The 21,571-nt window shown below is 41.5% G+C and overlaps 1 protein-coding gene across 7 annotated transcripts in view; it reads left to right on the top strand.

Moving 5' to 3' along the window:
* LOC131070885 (DNA repair protein RAD51 homolog 2) overlaps nt 1-21,571 on the top strand; it is a 200,697-nt gene that overhangs the window by 61,686 nt on the left and 117,440 nt on the right. For 6 of the 7 annotated variants that reach the window (XM_059218338.1, XM_059218336.1, XM_059218346.1 and 3 more), the window contains 3 exons: nt 12,200-12,303; nt 12,415-12,478; nt 12,590-12,645. In XM_059218338.1, coding sequence (XP_059074321.1) covers nt 12,200-12,303; nt 12,415-12,478; nt 12,590-12,645 — 224 coding nt within the window. The remainder of the gene's footprint in view (nt 1-12,199; nt 12,304-12,414; nt 12,479-12,589; nt 12,646-21,571) is intronic. The other variant, XM_059218344.1, reaches the window with a different exon arrangement.

Below are 21,571 nucleotides of genomic sequence, written 5' to 3'. Positions count from 1 at the left end.
CCATACCGTTTACAACTGGAAAGGCCCGACCCTTTGTAGGGAGGTAACGAGAAGTTGGACTAATAATGCCATTTGAGACTGGTGTTTAAGTTTTAACCCTGCACAATCACTAGTCGGTCACACACTATAGGCTACCCATAACTAGTATGACCTTTGACTGGGTGCTATATATGGATTAATGAACTGACTGACGCTCATATCAGTAGCATCACCTTGGCCAAAGGTTTTAATATATTTGCAATCACGCTAGTGCATGAAGTCAATGTTCATCACCCTACTCGACTACAACTTGAACTTTTAGGACTTAAGATCTTTGCAAGGAAGATTTAACTCAGGAATGACCACTTACCTTACAACTTGGTATCCAGTTACAACACACGTATGATGCAAGAATCAATTACAAACAATAGTTCTCTATTGGGTGCCATAGCTTGTTTACATTAGTTGTATTATCTGCCTCTTCTTGAGGTTTGAAGGTTTTATTTCTTATATTAGTTTTTAGTATACAGCTTGCTGTTTATAAAGGAAAATGGTGAATCCCTCCTGGTTCTCTACCTCATTCTTCTAGTCATGTATTAATACCTATGCATGAAGGAAACTAGATAAGCAGTCCTTTCATTAACTTTCATGTCCGAGCTATGTTGGACTATGCACTATGTAAATTCGTTCTACTCTGCTCTGAATTTATGTATATAATAATCTGCTTATTACAGGGCACAAAAATAATTTCTATTGCCTAAAAAGTCATCTTCATGCTAAGGTTGAATTCATTCACATAGACTCAGATATAAGAGTAGAGATCATTTAAAAAATCAGGCTCTTCCTTTTCCAAGTTAGCTGATAATTGGTATCATAATTTATGCTCAGGAAAATCTCTTAATCTTTCACTAAATGATTATATGAAAAGGCAAATACGATTTGAGGCATCCCTCGAGGCCTGTAGCATTTATTTGCAAAACTATGTTTCCAAGTTCTTATACCACAACTTATCTAAATTCTGAAATACGTATTTGACTACATCAATCTAATTCAATTGTTTCCTTTGTAATGTCTCTGCAAATCAAAAGAACCCAAAACTAATAGGGTACTGTTCAGATTATATTCATTGTTCTGCTACAAGAAGCTACGATGGCTATGTAATCACAATGCATTCCCACCCTTATCTAATTAGAGTTTCTTTTTTAAGCTTCATCTCAAACAATGAAATAATTCTTGCCTAATTCAAGAAAACAAAAAGTTCTTTCTCTTCATAAATAAGAAGCATGGAAATGTATATAATGGAGCCGTTCAGTGTAAGTGAAAAACATGACCTGATAATCGTAGCAAGAAAAAGGTGGTGGTGGCTTTCTTATCAAATAACCCACGCCCACTATTTCCTCCCTAGCTTCAATGGGTTGCAATGCGGGGTAGAGTTTGACCGACACTATTCAAGCTCCTGTAACAGAGCAAGCAGGTACTAATCACAGTGTATGATTTCCCAGTAGAGAGTTCGAACGTCTTGTTCTTTCCAAAAAAACACTACTTCAGCCATAATCATTATGTTTTCGGATACCAAAAGACCACCTAAATATTGCCAAAGAAATAGTTGGATTCATTTGGGTTAATTCCAATTCCAATTTGAATTCATTTCATACGAATCTGCCTAGCATGCCACAAATTCTGCCTTACCTCTATGGTGGAGATCACTGTAATGTCCCCACTTCAAAATAGAATTTAATAATAAATGATAATAATAAAATTAAAACATTAAAAATTAAATTAAAATATAAAATAATATAATTAATTATGATTAATTAAAAATTAATTAAGTTAATGAAAAGTCAAAAGACATGAAAGGAAAAGTTGTGACTCCCGCAACAATGAGATATAAAAAGGATAAGAGAACCTCATTTGAGAGGGAGGATAAATTGGAAATGAGAAGTGCAGATCTGATTACAAAAGGCTGTTCCCCTTTCAAAGGGTAGAAATAATGAAGAGTTGCACTCTTTCAAAGGGTGCTAATGGTGAAAGGGTATGTCTCTTGCCAAAGGGCATACATGATGAAGAGGTGTGACCTCTACCTCAAATTGAGAGATATAAAGGTAAGGAATCAAAAGCATCTAGTGACATCACCATTGATCAGATCAGATCAGAATTGTTATCGAGTTACAGGCAGTAACATCCTTGTTCTTGGTGGTATGCATGGGGATGTGCTTAATATGTATGCTTAGTATATGAAGCTTGATAAAGCTGTTATGCAGAATCTAGTAATAATATTGTTATAAACTGCAATATGTATGACAATCATACTTAATATCATATATATTAATAATACATTAGAAGTTATTGTACTTATAGTCTAATTCATGTTATTATTGTCAACATTTAAGAAGATGGGGATGAGATGTTCCAAAGAGGGGCAGTCTAAATCCAAGCAATAGGTTAAGTCCCAAGATAGGGTGGGGATCAGCGACCCATAAGCCTTGAGGGTATAGACCCAAGATAGGTAAGGGCTTGGATCTGTAAACTTTGAGGGAACCTATTGTAGTTGGTCTCTAAGCGCTTTGGTAACATACATAAACCTTTCTCCCTTAAAATTGAAGTAGTAGCAGGGTTTGATATCTATATTAATCATCTAATGAGGAAAATAGATAAGCACTTGTTAATAACTAATTGAAGAATATCAATCAATTTTAATATATTGAAATAGATTTGGTAGGGGACGTTACAATCACTCGCACTTAGGTCATGGGCAAAAATATATCATATCAACTTGAGCAGGTTGTATCCTGTTGGTTTACGTTTTATTATCTACCAAACATTAGAATAAGATACCCAAAGGTATTCTATCCTCTCCTGAAAAATCACTGCTGATTCCAAGGTGTATATGTTCGAACAAGCGACTTTAGTGGGATAGCTACTTGGGTAGTGTATGCTGAAAATCTCAAGGGGGATTTACGTTTATGAATGTCTTTCAAGCTTCTGGACTTAGATGGATTTATCAATTTTAGGTTCTTTCTCTTTTTTGGATTTTCTGGGATTTAGACTTTCAAAAAAAGGGAAAAAGGAGATAGGGTAAGAAAGCTGATCTAAACCTACAAATTCTGGAGACGGTATTAACTGGGTGTTCTCGGGAAACCACACTTTGCTTCGCCACACTGAGGAGAACTACACAAAGCGGGTGCAATCTTCAACGGGTTGTGCTTATGATCGAAATGTTGGCATACACAGGGGATAGGCTCAGACTAACTTTGCACAGTGAAATGGAAATCATCCATTCACCAAAAGTATGCGCAGAGATACACCGTTAATTAATACTTATCGAATCCTTCATTCAATTCTAGCAACATGAAAGCAAATCTAAATTAACTTTTAACTAATGTGTTGAGGAAATTGAAACCATGCTAATCACTCAAATAACAGAGATTACAAAGCCTTAAGAGAAAGCGCACATGCAATGTATTATTTGAAAAAATGACCTTCACGCAACAATATATCAAAAACCTCACACCCTCCAAATGAGAGGAGGTAGCCTTATATAGTTTCTCAGAAAATAATGAACAACCAAGATCAAATAGTGATCAAGGGCCCAAATTGAAAGTTATAAACCCTAATTAGGGTTTCCCAAAACTCTATCAGTTAGAGTGAACAAAGAGAAGACAAGTGGCGCAACTGCTATTCTCACTGGGGTGAGTGTCCAGTTTCCCCTTTTGTAGATTCAATGTATCTGGACACAATAAGCTGCACCTCCTCTAGGGTCACACTTGGCAAATTGCTGATTTGGAAGTCAATCATATCTATGTCATTGATACAAGTGGCGAGAGTATCTTCCCAGCCGAGTGCTTGTGTTAGGAAATCTTCGTCTATGTACATGAAGCTAAAGACTTTGGAGAGATTTTCCTTGAGAACTGGCCCCGTAGCTTTGAAGAAATTTCCTTGAACTTTGGCCCTCAAATTCTCCGCACGCAGATGCTTCTCTCGCACCTCATCCTACTATAATATCTTAGCTGCCACAAGGAAATCCTTGTCTTGAATATCTCTGACGGTTTTCTCAACTTCTATACTCTTATCCATGGATTTTCTCAGAGATTCAGCCCTTGTAACAAAAGTAAAATACCAAGTGCTGAAATCATACAGATCACCATGCTGGATGACTTTCCTGTTTACAAGATCTTGCCGAGAAAGTCCCCTGATTTCCTTCAGATATGGAATAATCCTCTTCTGAATATCTTCACTATCTTCCCAAGCTTCAGTCATGTCTCAAATTCTGCTTAATAAGGAAGATGTGGACTCATGTGCTGCTATCAAGTTCTCAACGAGTATGTCAGCACGTTCTGAGGCATCCACAGTCCATTCCTTCACTTCTTTGAAGGTTGCCTTCATGTCTTCATACTCTTTTAACGACTCTTGTGGAAGAGGTATGGGTGGAGTAATAGGTATCTCATGATCAAGTGGCTTAGTTAGGTGGAGAACATATTTTCTCCATTGCCGATTCTCTTCTTCAACCTTAATTCTTTTCTCCTTCTTCTTGGCTAGTCTTGCCTTGATGGTGCTGCAAGAATCATCGAAATACTAGACCTCTTGAGCCTGAGTAGGCTTACCCAATTCTACTGTAGTAATCTTATAATCTTCCGGATTAACATTGTCCTGAGTTTTACCTTTTTTAGGTACAGCTACTTGCATTGTTCTGAATCCTGCATTATCTCTTTGAATTAAAGAGAATCTCTTGGCTGGCTTGGGTGGTCTTATCTCAATCGGTTTACTCACCATAGCCAAGAATGCTTTTGTGTTCTCCTCTGAATGATCCTCTTTAGGAGCCTGAGCCTTTATTCTTTCCTTAAACCAATCTGGAATGGTTGACTGCTCGATGCCACTTTCATCAAACTTATTCTCTGTTTCGTTTGGTCCTGTAACTATACCATCTAGAAACTCCCTTGGAAATTCAGGTTCTTTAACCTCTACATTCTTAACAGAATTCAGCTCTTGGGCTGGTTCTTCCATTACCTCTTCCATTGAAGGGGAAGGAGCTATTACTCCTATATCAATATTCATCCTTTGTTCATCAGTTGTAGCCTTGATTGGAGCAATGGATGTAGCACTTAAGGTTGACTGACTCTCGTCAGATTTATATTTTCTGCTTGCATCCTCGACTATTTTCTTTCCTTTACCCCTTAGAGAATTTTCAGTGGGTTCTTTCTTTTTCCTGGACCCAACACTTGACGAAACACCATGGTTTGAAGACATTGATTCATTGGTCCCCATGAGATCATATGTGAGATTGGTACCTTTGGATTTAAGATCTTTTGCCTTCTCACTTGCCCACCATTTTGAATATTCAATTATGGGTCTCATAAGGTCACTCAAGTCCGACCTTTCAGAATCTGACCAATTAACCAAGGCAAAGGACTCATTTCTCAGTTTGTCAAAGTGAGGCTGCTCAAACTCGGGATCTTCTTCAAGTTGATCTGCTACTCTAAATACTTCTATTGCTCTAATCAAATTCAGGGGAAGTCTGGACCACAATCTCTTTTTGATTTCAAAACTGTTAGTTGCATCAGCACAATAGTCTTCGAGATCCGGTCTATGCTCGAATATTTCACCATCCACCCTTTTCATCTGGTGAAAAGGGTCAAAATGTGCTCTAGCCTTATACTGGAATAATGGATACCAAGCAAGCTCCTTTTCAACACTAGCAACAACCTGTGACGATGGACATGTCTACAATCCATTCCCAATGGTGAGAGAAGATGTCCTTGCCTTCTGCTTCTCTCTCTGAATGATCATATAATTTTCCAGCTGCCTGACAACTTCGAGCAATACCACCCTATTGGTAACTTATAAGGAGATTCAGAGAATCCTTGAATTCTTAGATAAGTAAACTCGGGATATTGGATGTACCAATGCCCGAATCTGTTGATAAAATCTCTAGATTCCTGAGAGAGCTTGTGATGCAGACCACCTTGGAGTGTCCTAGTAATGTGCATTAAGAATACATCATTGACATTTTTGAAGTGAAATTTTTCCTTTAAGTGCAACTGCGGGTAGCAATCGTAGACAACAAACTGATTTTCTTTATTTCCCACTTCCCCTCTGCAGGTGAGTCCTCTATATCTGTAGGTTCGAGCAAGAGAGTACACCAGATAGGAACTCATATAGAATGGCCTGTTTTTCTCTAAATCTTTCAGTTGGGCATCAAGATTATCACTTATAATCTTCACTCCAATGTTTATTTCATTGATGAAGTAGTACATCAAAGGCTCAAATGGCGCGCCTTGTGGACTACCCATGACCCTGTTTAGCAGAACTATCAAATCTCCAATATCGTCCTTGAAATATGCTCTTATAAGATCTTTAGGTAACATGGAAACACCTTTCCTCGGTTTTTCCAACCATTGATGGTTGATGTTGGCCTCATATTCTTCAATGTTACCCTGGTATAGCCGTGTTGCTTCTTCCTTGGTCATGTAAACAAGGTTATGATATTCAGGGATGCAGAAAGCTTCCTTGATAAAAACATCGCTGACATTTGCCAAGACTCTCCCGTTAGGTGTTATGATCTCTCGGCTTATAGAATTATAGTGTTTAGACCATTCCACTACTAACTCAACACACTGCATTGCTGGAAGGAAACTAGCAGCCTGTACAATTCCATTTCTCATCATCTTTCTGGCAGTTGCGGTAGGCATCAAGTTGTCAAGGCCATACATTCGCTTCTTGAACTCTCTCAAGTTGATATGCCTCAGGTTTGTGTCTTCGACAAGATTCCACTTAGACCTCTTCTTGGATTCCGGAGGGGAATTCTTATCCACCAAAAACTTCATCCTGGCTTCGAGATCTGCAAAATAATCAAACCAACTTAAGTTAAAAATTTGTACTTTTAAGAGTAATTTGTGGGTTTGGTGGCTAAGTGGTTGGTATTTTCACTTTGCTCTCGACACGTAGTCATAAAAATGAAGTTTTCACATGTAGGTATCCTGAGAATTCTGAAGAATATGTGAAAACCTAGAGAAGATCAAATTCTGATTTTAAACTTGAACTCAGATTATAACTTGGAAGACCTCATTCAACCTTGCTTGGATAGGCAGAAAATAAGAAAGAAGAAAGGAATAGTCAAATTAGCATGATCTTTCTTATTTGAAATTTGGATAAAACCTTTAGAATCTGCCAACAAAGAACTCAGAAAATTCAGTAAATCTGCCTTCAAAACCAACTTCACCTTCGGTGGAATGAGAAGAAAGAGACAAGAAGATAGAGGGAACTTTCAAAAACTCAGAAACTTCGATAGATCACCTCCTATCAGCTGGTTTATCTCCAAAATCTGTGTATGTTGTGGGAGAATAAGGTTGAAAATGATACTTAATGCTCTTAACTTCTCCAAAAATATGTTCAATCTGCAGAAATATCCTTCGAATATCCTTCAACCTGCAAGAATGTCTCTTAATTTTGCTCGCAACACTTGAAAGTTTGAACTCTTGTGAAAAATAATGAAGGAAAGAATGTCTTATTTGTATTGAAGTTGAATTTCGTAATTAGAAATACACAGATCCTCTCTAAAATCTGTTTCCATTTTGATTTCAGTCTTAAACGTTTTTGAAGAAAGTTTCTAATTCAGCTTCAAGTTGCATAGTCATCATCCTTGAGTTCGAATTCCTTTGAATGCAACTTTCTATTTCGAATTCCAGTTCTAAAATCAACTCAATCTCCAAAATTCATCCTTCAAGAAACTTTCTATTTTCAGAACTCAGTTCGACTTCTTCAAGATCACGCTGACATCACTCGGAATATTCCAATTTTCAAACTTAGTTGACCTTTATCAAGGCGGACTTTGTTGAGTTTGATCTTATCATTAATCACTTTTGGCAGAGTTTATCACACTTAGGAACCTTTAAGGCGGTCTTTACTTCATGTGTACATCTCACATGTTTCCCACCTAGGGCGGACTTTGGAGAGACTTGTAAATCTTTAACCCTCATTAAAGGTGGACTTTAGGTTGGTTATGCTCTTAGGAGGGCAGACTTTTCTCTCTTCCAAACACCTTCAACTTCAGGGCGAACTTTGTTGGATCTTTGCTTGTCTTATCTCCAAGTAGGAAGGCGGACTTCACTCTCTTCATGACCACGGTGGATTTTACCTTGCCCCTTTCACTTGTTTCCTACCTTAGGGCGGACTTCTCATACCTTACCTTGGGCAGACTTTTGGCTTCCTAGGCACCAAGGAGGGCGGAGTTTTGGAGTTCATAGCCTTCTCCATGGGGCGGAGTGTTGGAGTCTTGTGCACCTTCACCTTGGGCGGAGTTTGAGCTGGCCATGATGTTAGGAAGGCGGACTTCTTTGGACTCAACTTCAAGGCGAACTTTGGAGGGTCTCCATCAAGGCGGACTTTCATACCTTACTTGCACCATCATCTTTGCTTGGACCTCTTAAAATACCTCCAAGGTGAACTTTCATGCATCCTATCCATGGCGGACTTTTGTTGGACTTTTCTTGCCTTGGGCACTTGATATCTCTAGTATATACCATGCGGGCCGACTTTGTGAGTCCTAGGTACCACTCACCTTGCTTGGAGGGCGGACTTTTGGTAGCTCACAACACTACTTACCTTGGTCAGACTTTTTAGCTTATTCTTCAAGGCGGACTTTGGGGTTCACAATACCATCTACTTTGCTTGGAGGGCGGACTTTTGAAGTTCATGACCTTGGGCGGAGTTTTGGAGTCTTGTGCACCTTCACCTTGCTTGGAGGGCAGACTTTTGGTAGCTCATGCACTTTGAAAGGCGGACTTTTCTCTTCCTAGGCACCAAGGAGGGCGGAGTTTTGGAGTTCATGGCCTTGCTTGGGCGGAGTTTGAGCTGACCATGATGTTAGGAGGGTGGACTTTTTAGTTCATCTTAGCAGACTTCTTTGGACTCCCTCTCCATCACCTTGGCGGACTTTGCGAATCTTGTTCAAGGCAAGGTAGGGCAGACTTTTCCCATTTTAGGCACCACATATCAAGGCGGACTTTGAGAGACTTAGGAACCTTTTTCATCATGGGCGGACTTTTGATCTTTCCTGCCATAACATTCATTGATTAGCCAAACTTAGAGAAAAAACTTGAAAAACTTCAAAATTTGATAATTTCACCTATTTTCGCCAGATTAGAATGATATTTGAAATCCAAACTCAGGTAAAGCATCCGAAGCGTCATGACCCCTAAAATGTAGGAACTTAGCTTTTTGGGCCAAAACTTGGAAATCTTTGATATCGATTAACGCAGGTTGATGGTATCAGTGCAAACACTAGGTCCCCACTTCGAAAAAGCAAAAAGCAGACATCCCTTAAAAATAGGGAAAACTTTCTAAAAATAGCCATACCGGGGATCGGGCTAAAAATGCCAAAAACGAAACTTCCTAAAAAATAGGAAAAAGCAAAAAAACAAACTTTCTAAAAAAAGAAAGTTGTTCAAATTCGTTCAAATCAATTACGTTCTTCGTCCTTTGGCCTTTCTAGGCACTTTGACAGTGTCTGGACTCTGCTATCACTTGGCTTGCAAAAACTGACTTCCAATCCTTAGGACTCAAACCGTTCAAAACTTGACAAAACCGAGTAGAACTGAAGTGGAAGGTCATGGGGCACTAACAAAAACCCTAGAAAGCAGGAAAGGAGAGTATCCCTATCATCAATGGGGTGATGTGTGAAAAAGGTCACAACATATCCCCATATAATTCCGTTGGGTTATATAAAGCGATGCTTAATCAAAGTATAATCTTATACAAGAAGCGTAGCTCCCGCAATATGGTATGCGTAATTAAGCCATACCAAAGATTTATAATAAGGATTTAGAAATAAACTATATTTTACATGTATATATATATATTTATTTATATTTATACAAACATTTATACATGCCTATAAACGTACGTATATGTATGTATCTCTCAATATCCTGAATACATACATATATTCACTTATATATATATGTATACATATAATATATATATACACATGCGTACACTTAATAATAATAAACAATTAACTTCAAGAAGTTCTAACAACATTACGAGCAATTAACGTTAAAATAAAGACATTGATAAAAGTTCAGTTGATAAAGTTGATACCATTAATCCAAGACAAAGTTGACAAAACCATAATCACCTATAATGACCAAATAAGGTTACTTGGCTCTCACTAGTTGACAGTAACAAGGTTAGCACAACTCAACATGTCTCAACTTACAGATAGGATTACAAATGGCATTACGTCCTTTTCTTACCTCCCTACCTGATGATACTTTCCCTCCCTTCTCGGAGGACAACGATCTCTTGCACACACTAGGTCAAATTCATGTAGTTAGTCTGAAATCCTGATATATCTCTGTCATTGTATTTATTGATAACAAAAGTGAACATCTCATATTCCATAATGATTAATAACTAAATCATCAACATATGTTTTGCAAAACAACATTCCACAATACCGAGCAAGAAGTATCGATACATGAAATAACATCAAAATATCGAGGGCACAAGTGGGATGTAACACTTGGAATAATCTCATTGATCAAAGCATGTATTGAGCATAGTAAAAATATTTGCAAATACATGGCTGAGCTTGCCCCATATGGACCAAAACAATAGATCCAAAGAAGTTTAAAAGTTATTCTCTTATCTATTTTAAGATTTCAACATTTGAAATCCTTGTTTGAGTGAGTCATTTGCTCATACTTGCATATATGTATACAGCTTGGGGAATGGTGACATGGAATTATGATCTCATGTTTTGTTGAATTTTTTGGAGCTGAATAGAGTTGTTGTAAGAAAGTTTTAGAGCAAGGCGAGCATAAGACAATATAAAGTCCCATAGTGTTTTTGCAGGCTTCATTGAACAATTGGCTTTTATAATAATGATAGTGGAGATGAGGAGGCACAACCCCATTTTTCTTGATTTTCCTCACATTATGTTTGTCTAGGGCAAATTCTTGTGTTGATTCCTTTTTTCATGAATGTTTTAGTTTGTTGCATACTTATTGATCATATTAATGCAACTCTTCTATCCATCTCAACACTTCAACATCAAAAGAGTAAAGATAATTTTTTTTTATAAAGGATGGCACACATGAATCGTAATATTGAATCTCATAAAATATAAGATTCTTATGGAATATTTATGCTGATTACAAAATCAACATACACCTAACTAGAGGTCATTGTAAATCTTCTTCTAGCCATTTTGTATGGTAAGTAAACCTTCTATTATACACATTGCAATCTTTCTTATATCAAATAATTCAGCTTTTGATATTGAATATTTCTTTAGGTTCCAACACAAATAGCATTTGCAAAATGACACATTTGGCCCATACCAAATTTATGCCTATCCAAAAAGTGTCAAACATATCCAAAATGGAATAGGATGGGTTTGAATCCAGTATGTCCCTTTGCTCACATTGGACATGTTGAATCCAGGGCTATTAATAGAAGGTGTTGAAGCCATCAAGATAGAGTCTCAAGATAGCAGAGACAAGGCAGCAAAGCTTCACCTCTCCTACATGTTCATTTTGTCTTCTTGTAGCATGTCTAAGGGGAAGTGAATCTGAAATTACCTGTTCATATCAATAGTTCAGCATTGGATCTATAGTTGTTCATCTGGAGTGAATGTTGATAGTGTGCGGCAGCTCTGTCTTAGAATTTCCTTTTTAACTGAATTAGGTAGACTGGAGGAGAGAGACATGTGAGCTGGAGCAGCATGCTATGGCTGCAAGGATGACAATAGCAAGAAGTGGAGTGAGTATTACTCCTAGTGAAAAGCAAAGGGCAATGAGAGTGACTAGTGTAAGACTAGGCTCCATGTGAGAACCCATTTAGAAATCCTTGAGCTGTTTATATGTAAGGATAGACATTAAGATGGAGTTTTTCTTGAGATTAGTCTGGTAGATAGTGAATATTGGTATGAGATGCTCATTTCTCCTTTGTATGCTTATTTAATTTTATTATTATATGTTGCATAGTATGGCATGATACCCATTATATATATCATGTTTCTCATTGGTTGACATTATTATTTCAATTATTGTGCACAAGATATGTGTTTGTGAATTTCCAATTGGAACATCCAACAAAAATATAGATCAGATATTGTTCTGTAGTTTGCAGCCAAATAAAAAATTCATCTGTCTGGCAGCATGGAGCAGACTGATATCGACTGGTTTTGCAGAAATCTAATTTTTGTTTGTATGCCTAACAGTTCTGCCTCATGCTTTCAGTGTTAGCAGCACTGCCAGAGAGTCATGGAGGACTTAATGGAAATGTTGTCTATATTGACACAGAACACAAATTTAACTCAGGAAGGTGCATGATCTTTTTTCTTTAGTAGTTCCTACTTCCAAAATTGGTAGCAGCAGCTATGACATCATCTAGCCTATATATTCTCTTATTTCTGTCACCATATGTTTGTCACAGGATGATAGAAATTGCGAAGTCCAGGTTTCCAGATATCTTTCACAAAGAAGGGATGTTGCGGGATGTATGTTGAAGTATTCAGCATTCCAATTATGTTTTAATTTTATCAAGTCTGTGAATTCCTGTTAGTTTGTATTGCATCAGTCATCTGTCTCACAGTATAAGTTCTCAACAGCTTGCTGCTCGAGTGTTGGTTTTGCAGATTTCATCACTAACTGAGTTGGCAGAAAGGTACTTACTGTAATCCTGTTGCTTTTCAAATGTGAATTTGCCATGTCCCATTGAAACTGAAAACTTGCAAGGATGATTTTTCGATCTCAGATAAAATCAAGGAATCTTTTCAATAAATAAGCCTGTAAAGGATTACAAGGATAATGTGAGTCGTGACTATAAACTAGCCAGCAAACATACATTGTTTATGCCTCCAAATTAAAGTGTAATTGGAGAAATTTCCAGAGATTATTGAACACAATATATTTTAGCTACTTTTTTGGGTTTCAGGTTTATATTGAACATAAACATATATCTACATTCAATTATGTTCTCTAACCATACATTATATGACAGAGATTTCTATGTTTACAGCCACCAGGCCTTGCTTGAAATTCTTTTTGTTGATATCTTAGTTTTCTTATCCATTATATTTTAATGTTGTAGAGTCAGAGCAATGGTGAAGATACTTATGTCTTCACTTTAATGTTACCTATTATGATGGCAGTCCCACACCGATTGTTTGCTCATCAATGGTTGTTAAGATAATACCTATGTTACTGGATACTGCTGTTAAAGTCCAGGTATGCAGACTGGTATGGTTCTGGTCTGAGTACAGCCCAGGGTATGCCAAGGGTACTGCTTGGGCAACCAAGTGGTTCACTGGGTGTACCCACAGCCTAGGAAGCCAAAAAGTGTCTTTTTTCAACCAAAAACAAAACAATTTTTTAATCTATTCTTTCCCTTAAATGCATTCATTTGCCTTAAAGTGAGGGTATATGGTGTTTGCAAGTCATTTGACAAGCACAAAACACCAAGAAGGGAATTTTTTTTTTCTCATTGTTGGGTTTTGAAGGTTGCTTTATTGGTTTCCAAAGGTGAGTACTACGTGGGAGTAAGACCTACACCAAAAGGTTAGGAATCATTGCACGAGGAGGATTTAACCTTCCAAGGTAAGTAATTTTTCAAGTTTTCCATAATTTTTTGAAGATTTTTCAATTTTTTTTTTAAATTCAAGTTTTTAAAATTTTTTTAATGAAATTTTTATGCATAATAAGGGGTTATAATGCCAAATTTTTTTATAAAAAAAATCAATGATACGGTTGCTAATTTGTAATGTTTTTTCATTTTAGGTTCATATAAATTGGCTAGAAGTTCTAGTTCAATTGCCCAAAATGAAGATTTCTTTTAAATTTGAGACAATGTTGTTAGCCGCATTATTGTATACGGGAATAAGAATAGTTAATTAAGTCGTAATTGGGTTTGTTAGTTGGCAACCGAGGGGTGGCAGTTGCGGTGCGATGGTTGGCGCTCGCACCCCCTCGGTATCTTTATATACTCTTGATTGTAACTTGTGAAGGAGAGGAATTATGAATAGAATAACATATCTGATACTTGTCTGATATCTATGACATTGTTCTGCATTACGTACTTTATGCTTTAAGTATTCACCCGAGAGGGCAAACATTTGGCGCCGTTGCCTAGACGTACTCGGGAACGGAAGACACGGATGGCGCACAGACACAATGGGCCTACCCGTTGGTGAAATAAACCCAGAGGCCGACGACGTGCGAACAAAACTTTACACAGGAGAAGACACAGCAACGAGAGAATTTTCAATTCTACTCCAGGTAGCCATCCAGACCTACGTCCAACGAGAGGCGGTGGAGGCGGAAATCCCACCAAGTGCTGTGTGGACAGCTCTGGAGGTTAGCCCGGCAGTAAACCGGTTGATGAACCACTTCCCCCGGTTGCTTGCACAGGCATTGCTGGCACAACAGGCTCACCTGGAGGAGATTGCCCAGGAAGAGCGACGCCAACAGATCCTTCGACACTACGAAGAAAACAGCCAACGGGAAACGGAACGGGATGGCGCTAGACCAGGAGGGAATTGAACCTTGAACTTTTTATTTTCAAATAAAAGTGTCATTGACACGAGTTGTACTTGAGCAGATGAATTAATAAAGACATGTTTTGATTTATGTAATGTGAGTTATGGAAATGTGCGACAATTAATGCCAAACCTATTGAATAAAGATAGAAATAAAAAAGCAGAAACGGACGAGTGGGAGGCCGCGCAGAGGGCCTTGATTCTGGAGCAGCAAGTAGAACGTAGACGGAGGCTGAGGCAACTTGCCGAAGGACGACCTGCCGAAGGGGGGCCCGAGGGGAACCAAGGAGGTGTCACGGAGGGTGCAGAGGCCGACGGAAATTTCTACGCATCGCCAGATCATCGTAGGATGTGGAGCCACGAAGAGTTTCTGGAAGAAACAAGGTTACGGCGAAATCTAGTCGAGGAGACTCGGGATCAGTTTAGAAACTTATCCCTTACGCCATGGAGTGAAGATCACCAATGGGAACCAGGAGTGGGCGCGTGTGAGAGCGAAGGGGAGGGCAACCGTACGGGTGTAGGTGCCACACACGATAGGCAAAACACCGTACCTCCAGTCGCCCACGCAGGACACACCACCGACGCCACCGGAGGAAGCAGCGCAGGGTCATAGATACAGACACAACCGCCCCCAGGGAGACGACCCGGGATGGCGAGTAAACAAAAATTGCCAAAGTTCACAGGGACGGCAAGGAAGACCCCTTATGGCACTTCCGTACATGTGAAACCATTTGGTCTGCCAACGGAGTAACAGACCAGGATGACTGGGTATAGCAGTTCCCAGCCACGTTACGTGGAGTTGCCATAGATTGGTACTCCGATGTAGATAAGCAAAAAGTGGCCACGTGGGCCAACCTACAGAAGGAATTCACGGAGGAGTTTCGGTTGCTCCGTGATGACAACGAAATTGTAACGGAGATATACAGTACCAAACAAGGTACCAAGGAGACAGTACGGGCATACAACAAGAGACTGAAGGAATTGTTGGGTAAAATGGAAAGCCAACTGGCTAAGGGCTTGAAAAAACGATGGTTCGTCGAAGGATTGAAATCCTCCCTACGGAAAAAAATGAAAATTGTACCCTCGATGTCATATGACGACGCCTATAATAGGGCGATGGACCTAGAGAGCGAATACAAAACATCAAGGAAGAAGAAAAGTAATAAATATTCATCTGACGATGATGAAGATTCTGACGGGGAAAGCAGCAACGGTGGCGAATTGAGTAAAAAGGTGCACGCTCTCCAAAAGGACATGGAACGAATGTTGAAAGAATTCAAAGCCATGAAAGGGAGTACAAGACGAAAGAAAATGATGTGTGGTGTACCGACTGTAGGAGTGACGGACATACCAAGGGGTCCTGCCCCAAGAAGGCTTTCTGCGACATTTGTCAGATTGCGGGACATTTGACAAAGGAATGTCCCTACAATATGAAAACCAGGAACCAACAAGTTCTCTTCATGCAAGAGAAACCGGCTGTCGGAACTTCGCAAACCGCCAACAATAATGCATCACCTGGTGGATACCGGAACAACCGGCGAGGGGGGAGGACCAATAATAATAATAGGAGCCGAATCCAATATGATGCAAAGGGACGGCCAATGATCCAGTGCCGAGCCTGCAATCAATGGGGCCACTTTGCGAGGGAATGCACCTCAGAAGAAACTCCACAAAAACTATGCAAACGGTGTGGGCCTGGAGACCACGATGATGGAACTTGCCCAAAGTCGGGAGTGAACTTGCTCAACATCGACAGGACGGAGGAACGGGTATTGGCAATCACACGGTCATAGGCAAAGAAGGCCACATACTCGGACCCTCGCACGGAGAAGCAGCGGGCGCTGGAGGCCAAGGCTGAAGTGGCGAAGGAAATGTTGGCACAAGGGAGCACCCAGGAAGCGGTAAGTACTTCCCGATCTGAGGCGGAGGAAAATATCCTGAAGCAAATGCTGCAGATTGAAGTGCTGGTGAAAATGAAGGACCTCTTGGAAATGATGCCGCAATTACGTACGACACTCCTACGTACGGTCCAAGTAACTCCGCACAGTCAGGCAACCCGGAATATGGATGGTTCCGGCAGAACACCTACAGACCCATTGGTCCTGACACTATACAGTGGCCGGCACCGGCGGTGGTAGAAATGGGAATACTGGGCACCATTCTGATTGACACTATCGCCGATGGCGGGTCCGGAGTGAATGTGCTTCCGGAAGAAACCTGGAAGCAGCTCGGCAAGCCGACACTATGGCCGTCAACCTTCAACTTACTGGGAGCGGATCAACATGGTATCAAACCCCTTGGAACGCTCATGGCGCAACAAGTGACCATCGAGACACAACCATTTGTCCTCGATTTCGTGGTGATTCCGCTAGCCAAGAAAGGATACGACGCCATTCTGGGTAGAGGGTGGTTGGCGGCAGCCAGAGTGAATCACAACTGGAAGCGTAACACGTTGTCAATGGAGAAAGCCGGGAGAAAATTTATTATCGACCTGAAAACACAACTTGTGAGTGAAGAACTCGCGTCAGAGTCGGAATCAGACAGCGAAGGTGGAGTTGACGGAGGAAAGTACGGAAGGGAACCGAACGAGGAAGGCGTTCTCGGAATCCAAGGATGTTTTGAGGACGAGACCGATTCCCTTAATGGGCTCTTCCACTGGCAAATGGAGGACTACGAGCTGCTGTATGGGTGTAACATGTTGCAGGTTGACGAGGATCGGGACGAGAACGAATTTCCATTAGCGTACGGGGAATACACCGAAGGGGATGCCCCGGTCAACGAAGTACCAGCACACAGGTTTGACATGACAAAACCAATCTGGTACGAAGAGTCCGTAAAACCTACAAACCTCGGCATGGAAGCAGAGCCAAGGAACATCCTGGTTGGCGACGACTAGAATCCAGCCCTAAAAGCCGCCGCGTTTAAAATATTCATGGAATACAAGGATGTATTCGCTTGGACGTATAAGGACCTCAAAGGGGTGCCGCCAGAACTGTGCGTACACCAAATTTCACTCGTACTTGGGGCCGTACCTGTACGGAAGAGGCCGTACAGAATGAATAAAAACTATGCGGCGAGAGAATGATGAAATTGAACGTATGCTCGAAGCCGGGATTATTTTTAAAGTACAGACCAGCGAGTGGGTGTCGCCTATAGTGATATCCCTTAAAAAGGAGGCAAACCAGATCTGAATCTGCGTGGATTTCAGATGCCTTAACACGGTCACCATAAAAGACCCGTTTCCAATACCATTTACGGATAGCATCTTGGAAGAAGTGGCCGGTCATGAAATTTATTCATTCATGGATGGATTTTCTGGGTATAACCAGATATCCATCGCCGAAGAAAACAAATTAAAAACCACCTTCATAGTGGAGGATGGCGTGTACGTGTATAATCGAATGCTGTTCGGATTATGCAATGCACCAGCGACCTTTCAACGGATAATCCTTCACATATTTGAAAAGATGTCAGTAGGGAACTTCAGGGAGCTCCTTGACGACTGGTCCATCTACAGTAACCAAGATACACATTTGGCCGCACTTGGCGAATGCATGGAGAGATGCAGGCGAGCTCGCCTAGCACTCAACCCCCAAAAATGCAGATTCATGGTGCCTCAAGGGAAGCTGTTAGGACACATAGTGTGTAAGGCTGGACTCAAGACTGACCCAAACAAGATTCGGGTGATAGTGGAAATGGAGGCACCGACAGATGTCACGGGAGTCAAATCCATCCTAGGACACATAGGGTATTACAGGCGATTTATCAAAAATTTTGCTCGAGTATCCTGCCCTCTGCACAAGCTGACAAGGAAAGGTGAACGGTATACATGGGGGACAGCTCAGGAGGAGGCCTTCCAAGAACTGAAGTCACGGTTGGTGGGTGCGCCAATCCTAACATATCCTGACTGGGACAAAGAGTTCCACGTACACGTTGATGCATCCAACTTTGCCATAGGGGCCACACTGGCGCAGGTTGGTGACCACGGGCTAGATCACCCGGTCTACTTTGCAAGCAGACTCCTGTCGAAGGCAGAGAAAAATTATAGCACCACAGAAAGGGAAGCCCTCGGGATGGTGTACTCCGTCCAGAAATTTCGACATTACTTGCTCGCCACCCCGTTCACATTTTATGTGGACCACCAGGCTTTAATGTATCTGGTAAACAAGCCAATTATCCAAGGACGAATCAGCCGATGGTTGCTATTGCTGCAGGAATTTACATTCAACATTATAGTAAGACCTGGGAAGAGCCATGTGATAGCTGACCAGTTGTCGAGAATCCAGTCAGGAGAACCAGCCAAAGGAGTGAATGAAGATTTTCCAGACGCTCACTTATTTCACATCGCAGTTCTCCCCGCCTGGTACGCAAGCGTGGGGGAGTACTTGTCGACATCACGGTTCCCGAGGGAGATGCCACCAGGAGAAAGAAGGAAACTGGTACTGAGGAGCAGGACATTCCAACTCATTAATGGCCTCTTGTATAAAATGGGGCCCGATCAGATCCTACGGCGATGCGTCCTAGAAGAGGAAATTCCGGACGTCCTAAGGGAAGCACATGAAGGGCCCACAGGTGGACACATGGGGCCTGACACCACAGCGAGGAAAGTTCTGTTGGCAGGACTGTGGTGGCCGACACTACATAATGACGCCAGGGAGTGGGTAACAAGCTGTGATACATGCCAACGGGCCGGACGGCCATTAAAAAGGGATTTTATGCCCCTCAACCCATCGAATGCCCAGGAACTGTTTGAGAGATGGGGATTGGATTTCGTCGGACCATTAAAACCAAGTAGAGCCCGACAATGCAGATACATTGTAGTGGCAACATAATACTTGACCAAGTGGGTGGAGGCACGGGCCTTACCTGACAATTCGGCGGTCAATACAGCAAAATTCATCTATGAACACATCATTACGTGGTATGGGATTCCAATCCAATTGACGAGTGACAGAGGAGGCCATTTTGTAAATCACATAATTCGATTGCTAACAACGGAGTTTAAAATCTTCCACTCCTTATCAAGCCCCTACTATCCACGGGCGAACGGGCAGGCTGAGGCGACCAATAAAATAATCATGTCGGTGATATATAAGTCTTGCGGAGTGGAGAAGGATGACTGGGAGGAGCGCCTACCGTCAGTACTTTGGGCATACCGAACAACTTACAAGGTAACTACTAGACAGACTCCCTTCCAGCTAATGTATGGACAAGAAGCCGTGGTGCCAGTTGAATTCATGGTGCCGAGTCTCCGGATCGCCATCGATAATCGACTTGGCGACATGGAAAGCCTGAGGGAGAGACTGTACGCTTTGAACAAATTGGACGAACGAAGGATGATGGCTCAATGGGCGACAGAGACAGCCTAGCAAAGACGGAAGGTTTGGCACGACAAGCATCTCCGGCGAATGAAGTTTACTCCTGGGCAGTTGGTGTTGAAATTCAACGGAAGGAACGAAATCAAACCTGGGAAATTCAAAGTGCGTTGGCTAGGACCCTTCAAGGTAAGCGAGGTCAATACCAACGGGGCAATTAAGTTGTGGACGCTAGACAGCGAAGAGATACCAGATGTCGTCAACGGGTCGAAATTAAAAATTTACCACGAACGGAGGGAGCCCGGACCATGACGGATGCTTAAAAGACTTAAAAAAAAAAAAAAAAAGAAAATAAATAAAAATAAATAAATAAATAAATAGAAAAAAAAAAAAAAGAAAAAAGAAAACAGTGGGACCACCGTATGGTGGGACCACCGGCGGTGGATGCCACCGTGCAGTGGTCACCGCACACCACACATAAAAGCCCGCACAGCCCCGTGGAAACAAATAAAAGCCCACACAGCCGAGGGGGAAAGAAGAAAAAAAACGACAGCCGCGGGGGGAAGAACGACGCCACGCCGCACAGCCCACACGCGCAGCCGCACAGCCCGCACCCGCACAACCGCACACCTGCAGCTGCACAGCTCGTACACGCGCAGCCGACACAAGCCCGCACAGATACACGCACCAAGCCGCACAAGTCTATGTCGCTACTGCAGACGGGTTCTAGTTTTGAAAAAAAAGAGAAAGGTTATAAAAGCAGAATTGAAGAAGTAATCTGGTACTAATGGACATAAATAGGAACAAGGCAGATTGGCGGAAACGGTTGTAGCCGTTAGAAGACAAGTTGCAGGGAGGGCAAAAAGAAACCAGTGCAGACACAGGCAAACGGATTTTACCATCTGGGGTGCGCATTGCAGGTAGTCTCGGTATGAGCACCAGTCAAAAAGCAAGAAGCATCGTCCCAAACCCTTGGCGACAAAGGACAAAGATGAAATAACGACAGATAATATTATGTTCGAGGGTTTGAATGGAACCGATTGTCGGAATTGGTGGGCAAAGACATCTCAGGATGATTTAATAAAGAAAAGCTTTCGCTAGGCATAGGTACACTGGGCCGTCCAGATGCCAGTTTTTTTGATAAAGGACTTTGAGGTAGTTTTGCATGCCATGATTGGTAGCTATGATAGACATCGCCACCAGTCGGTATTTGATTATCAACATCAGAGGATAACAGTGTCATTCACGACAGGCGAGTTCACTAGGGTATTTGGCATACCGGGGATAAAAGGAAAGAAAATAGATACTTCATAGAAAATATCCCCAGAGAATTGTGCCACACTGCTCCAGTTGATGTTGCGCGATAACCTTACCCAAGGCGAGAAAGATAGCCTCAAGAGTACAGGCAAGAGTCGGGGAGTGAAGAAACAATTTTTTGCCAAGGGAGTATGGCGATGCTTGTTGTCGGTGGTGAAGAGTCGCCTCACAGGTGCCACCCGCGCGTCGGACATAGCCATTGCACAGATAGTGCTGATGAACGGGCTGCACAATGGAGTGGTATACGATTGGGCATCACTATTGGCCGATAGGATGGATGAGTTCATGACGCTGCAATACAAGAAGTTCTACATGCTGCATCACGCCATTGGATTATTCCTGGACGCAGTCCGCATGCAGATCACCCCGGGCTCACAGCCATTGGAGCCACAGGGGCGTGTTGTACTAGACCAGCCGCCCATAT

The sequence above is a fragment of the Cryptomeria japonica genome, chromosome 1 (genome assembly GCF_030272615.1).
Source record: "Cryptomeria japonica chromosome 1, Sugi_1.0, whole genome shotgun sequence".
Taxonomy (NCBI): domain Eukaryota; kingdom Viridiplantae; phylum Streptophyta; class Pinopsida; order Cupressales; family Cupressaceae; genus Cryptomeria; species Cryptomeria japonica.
This window is presented reverse-complemented; position numbering and strand designations above follow the sequence as displayed.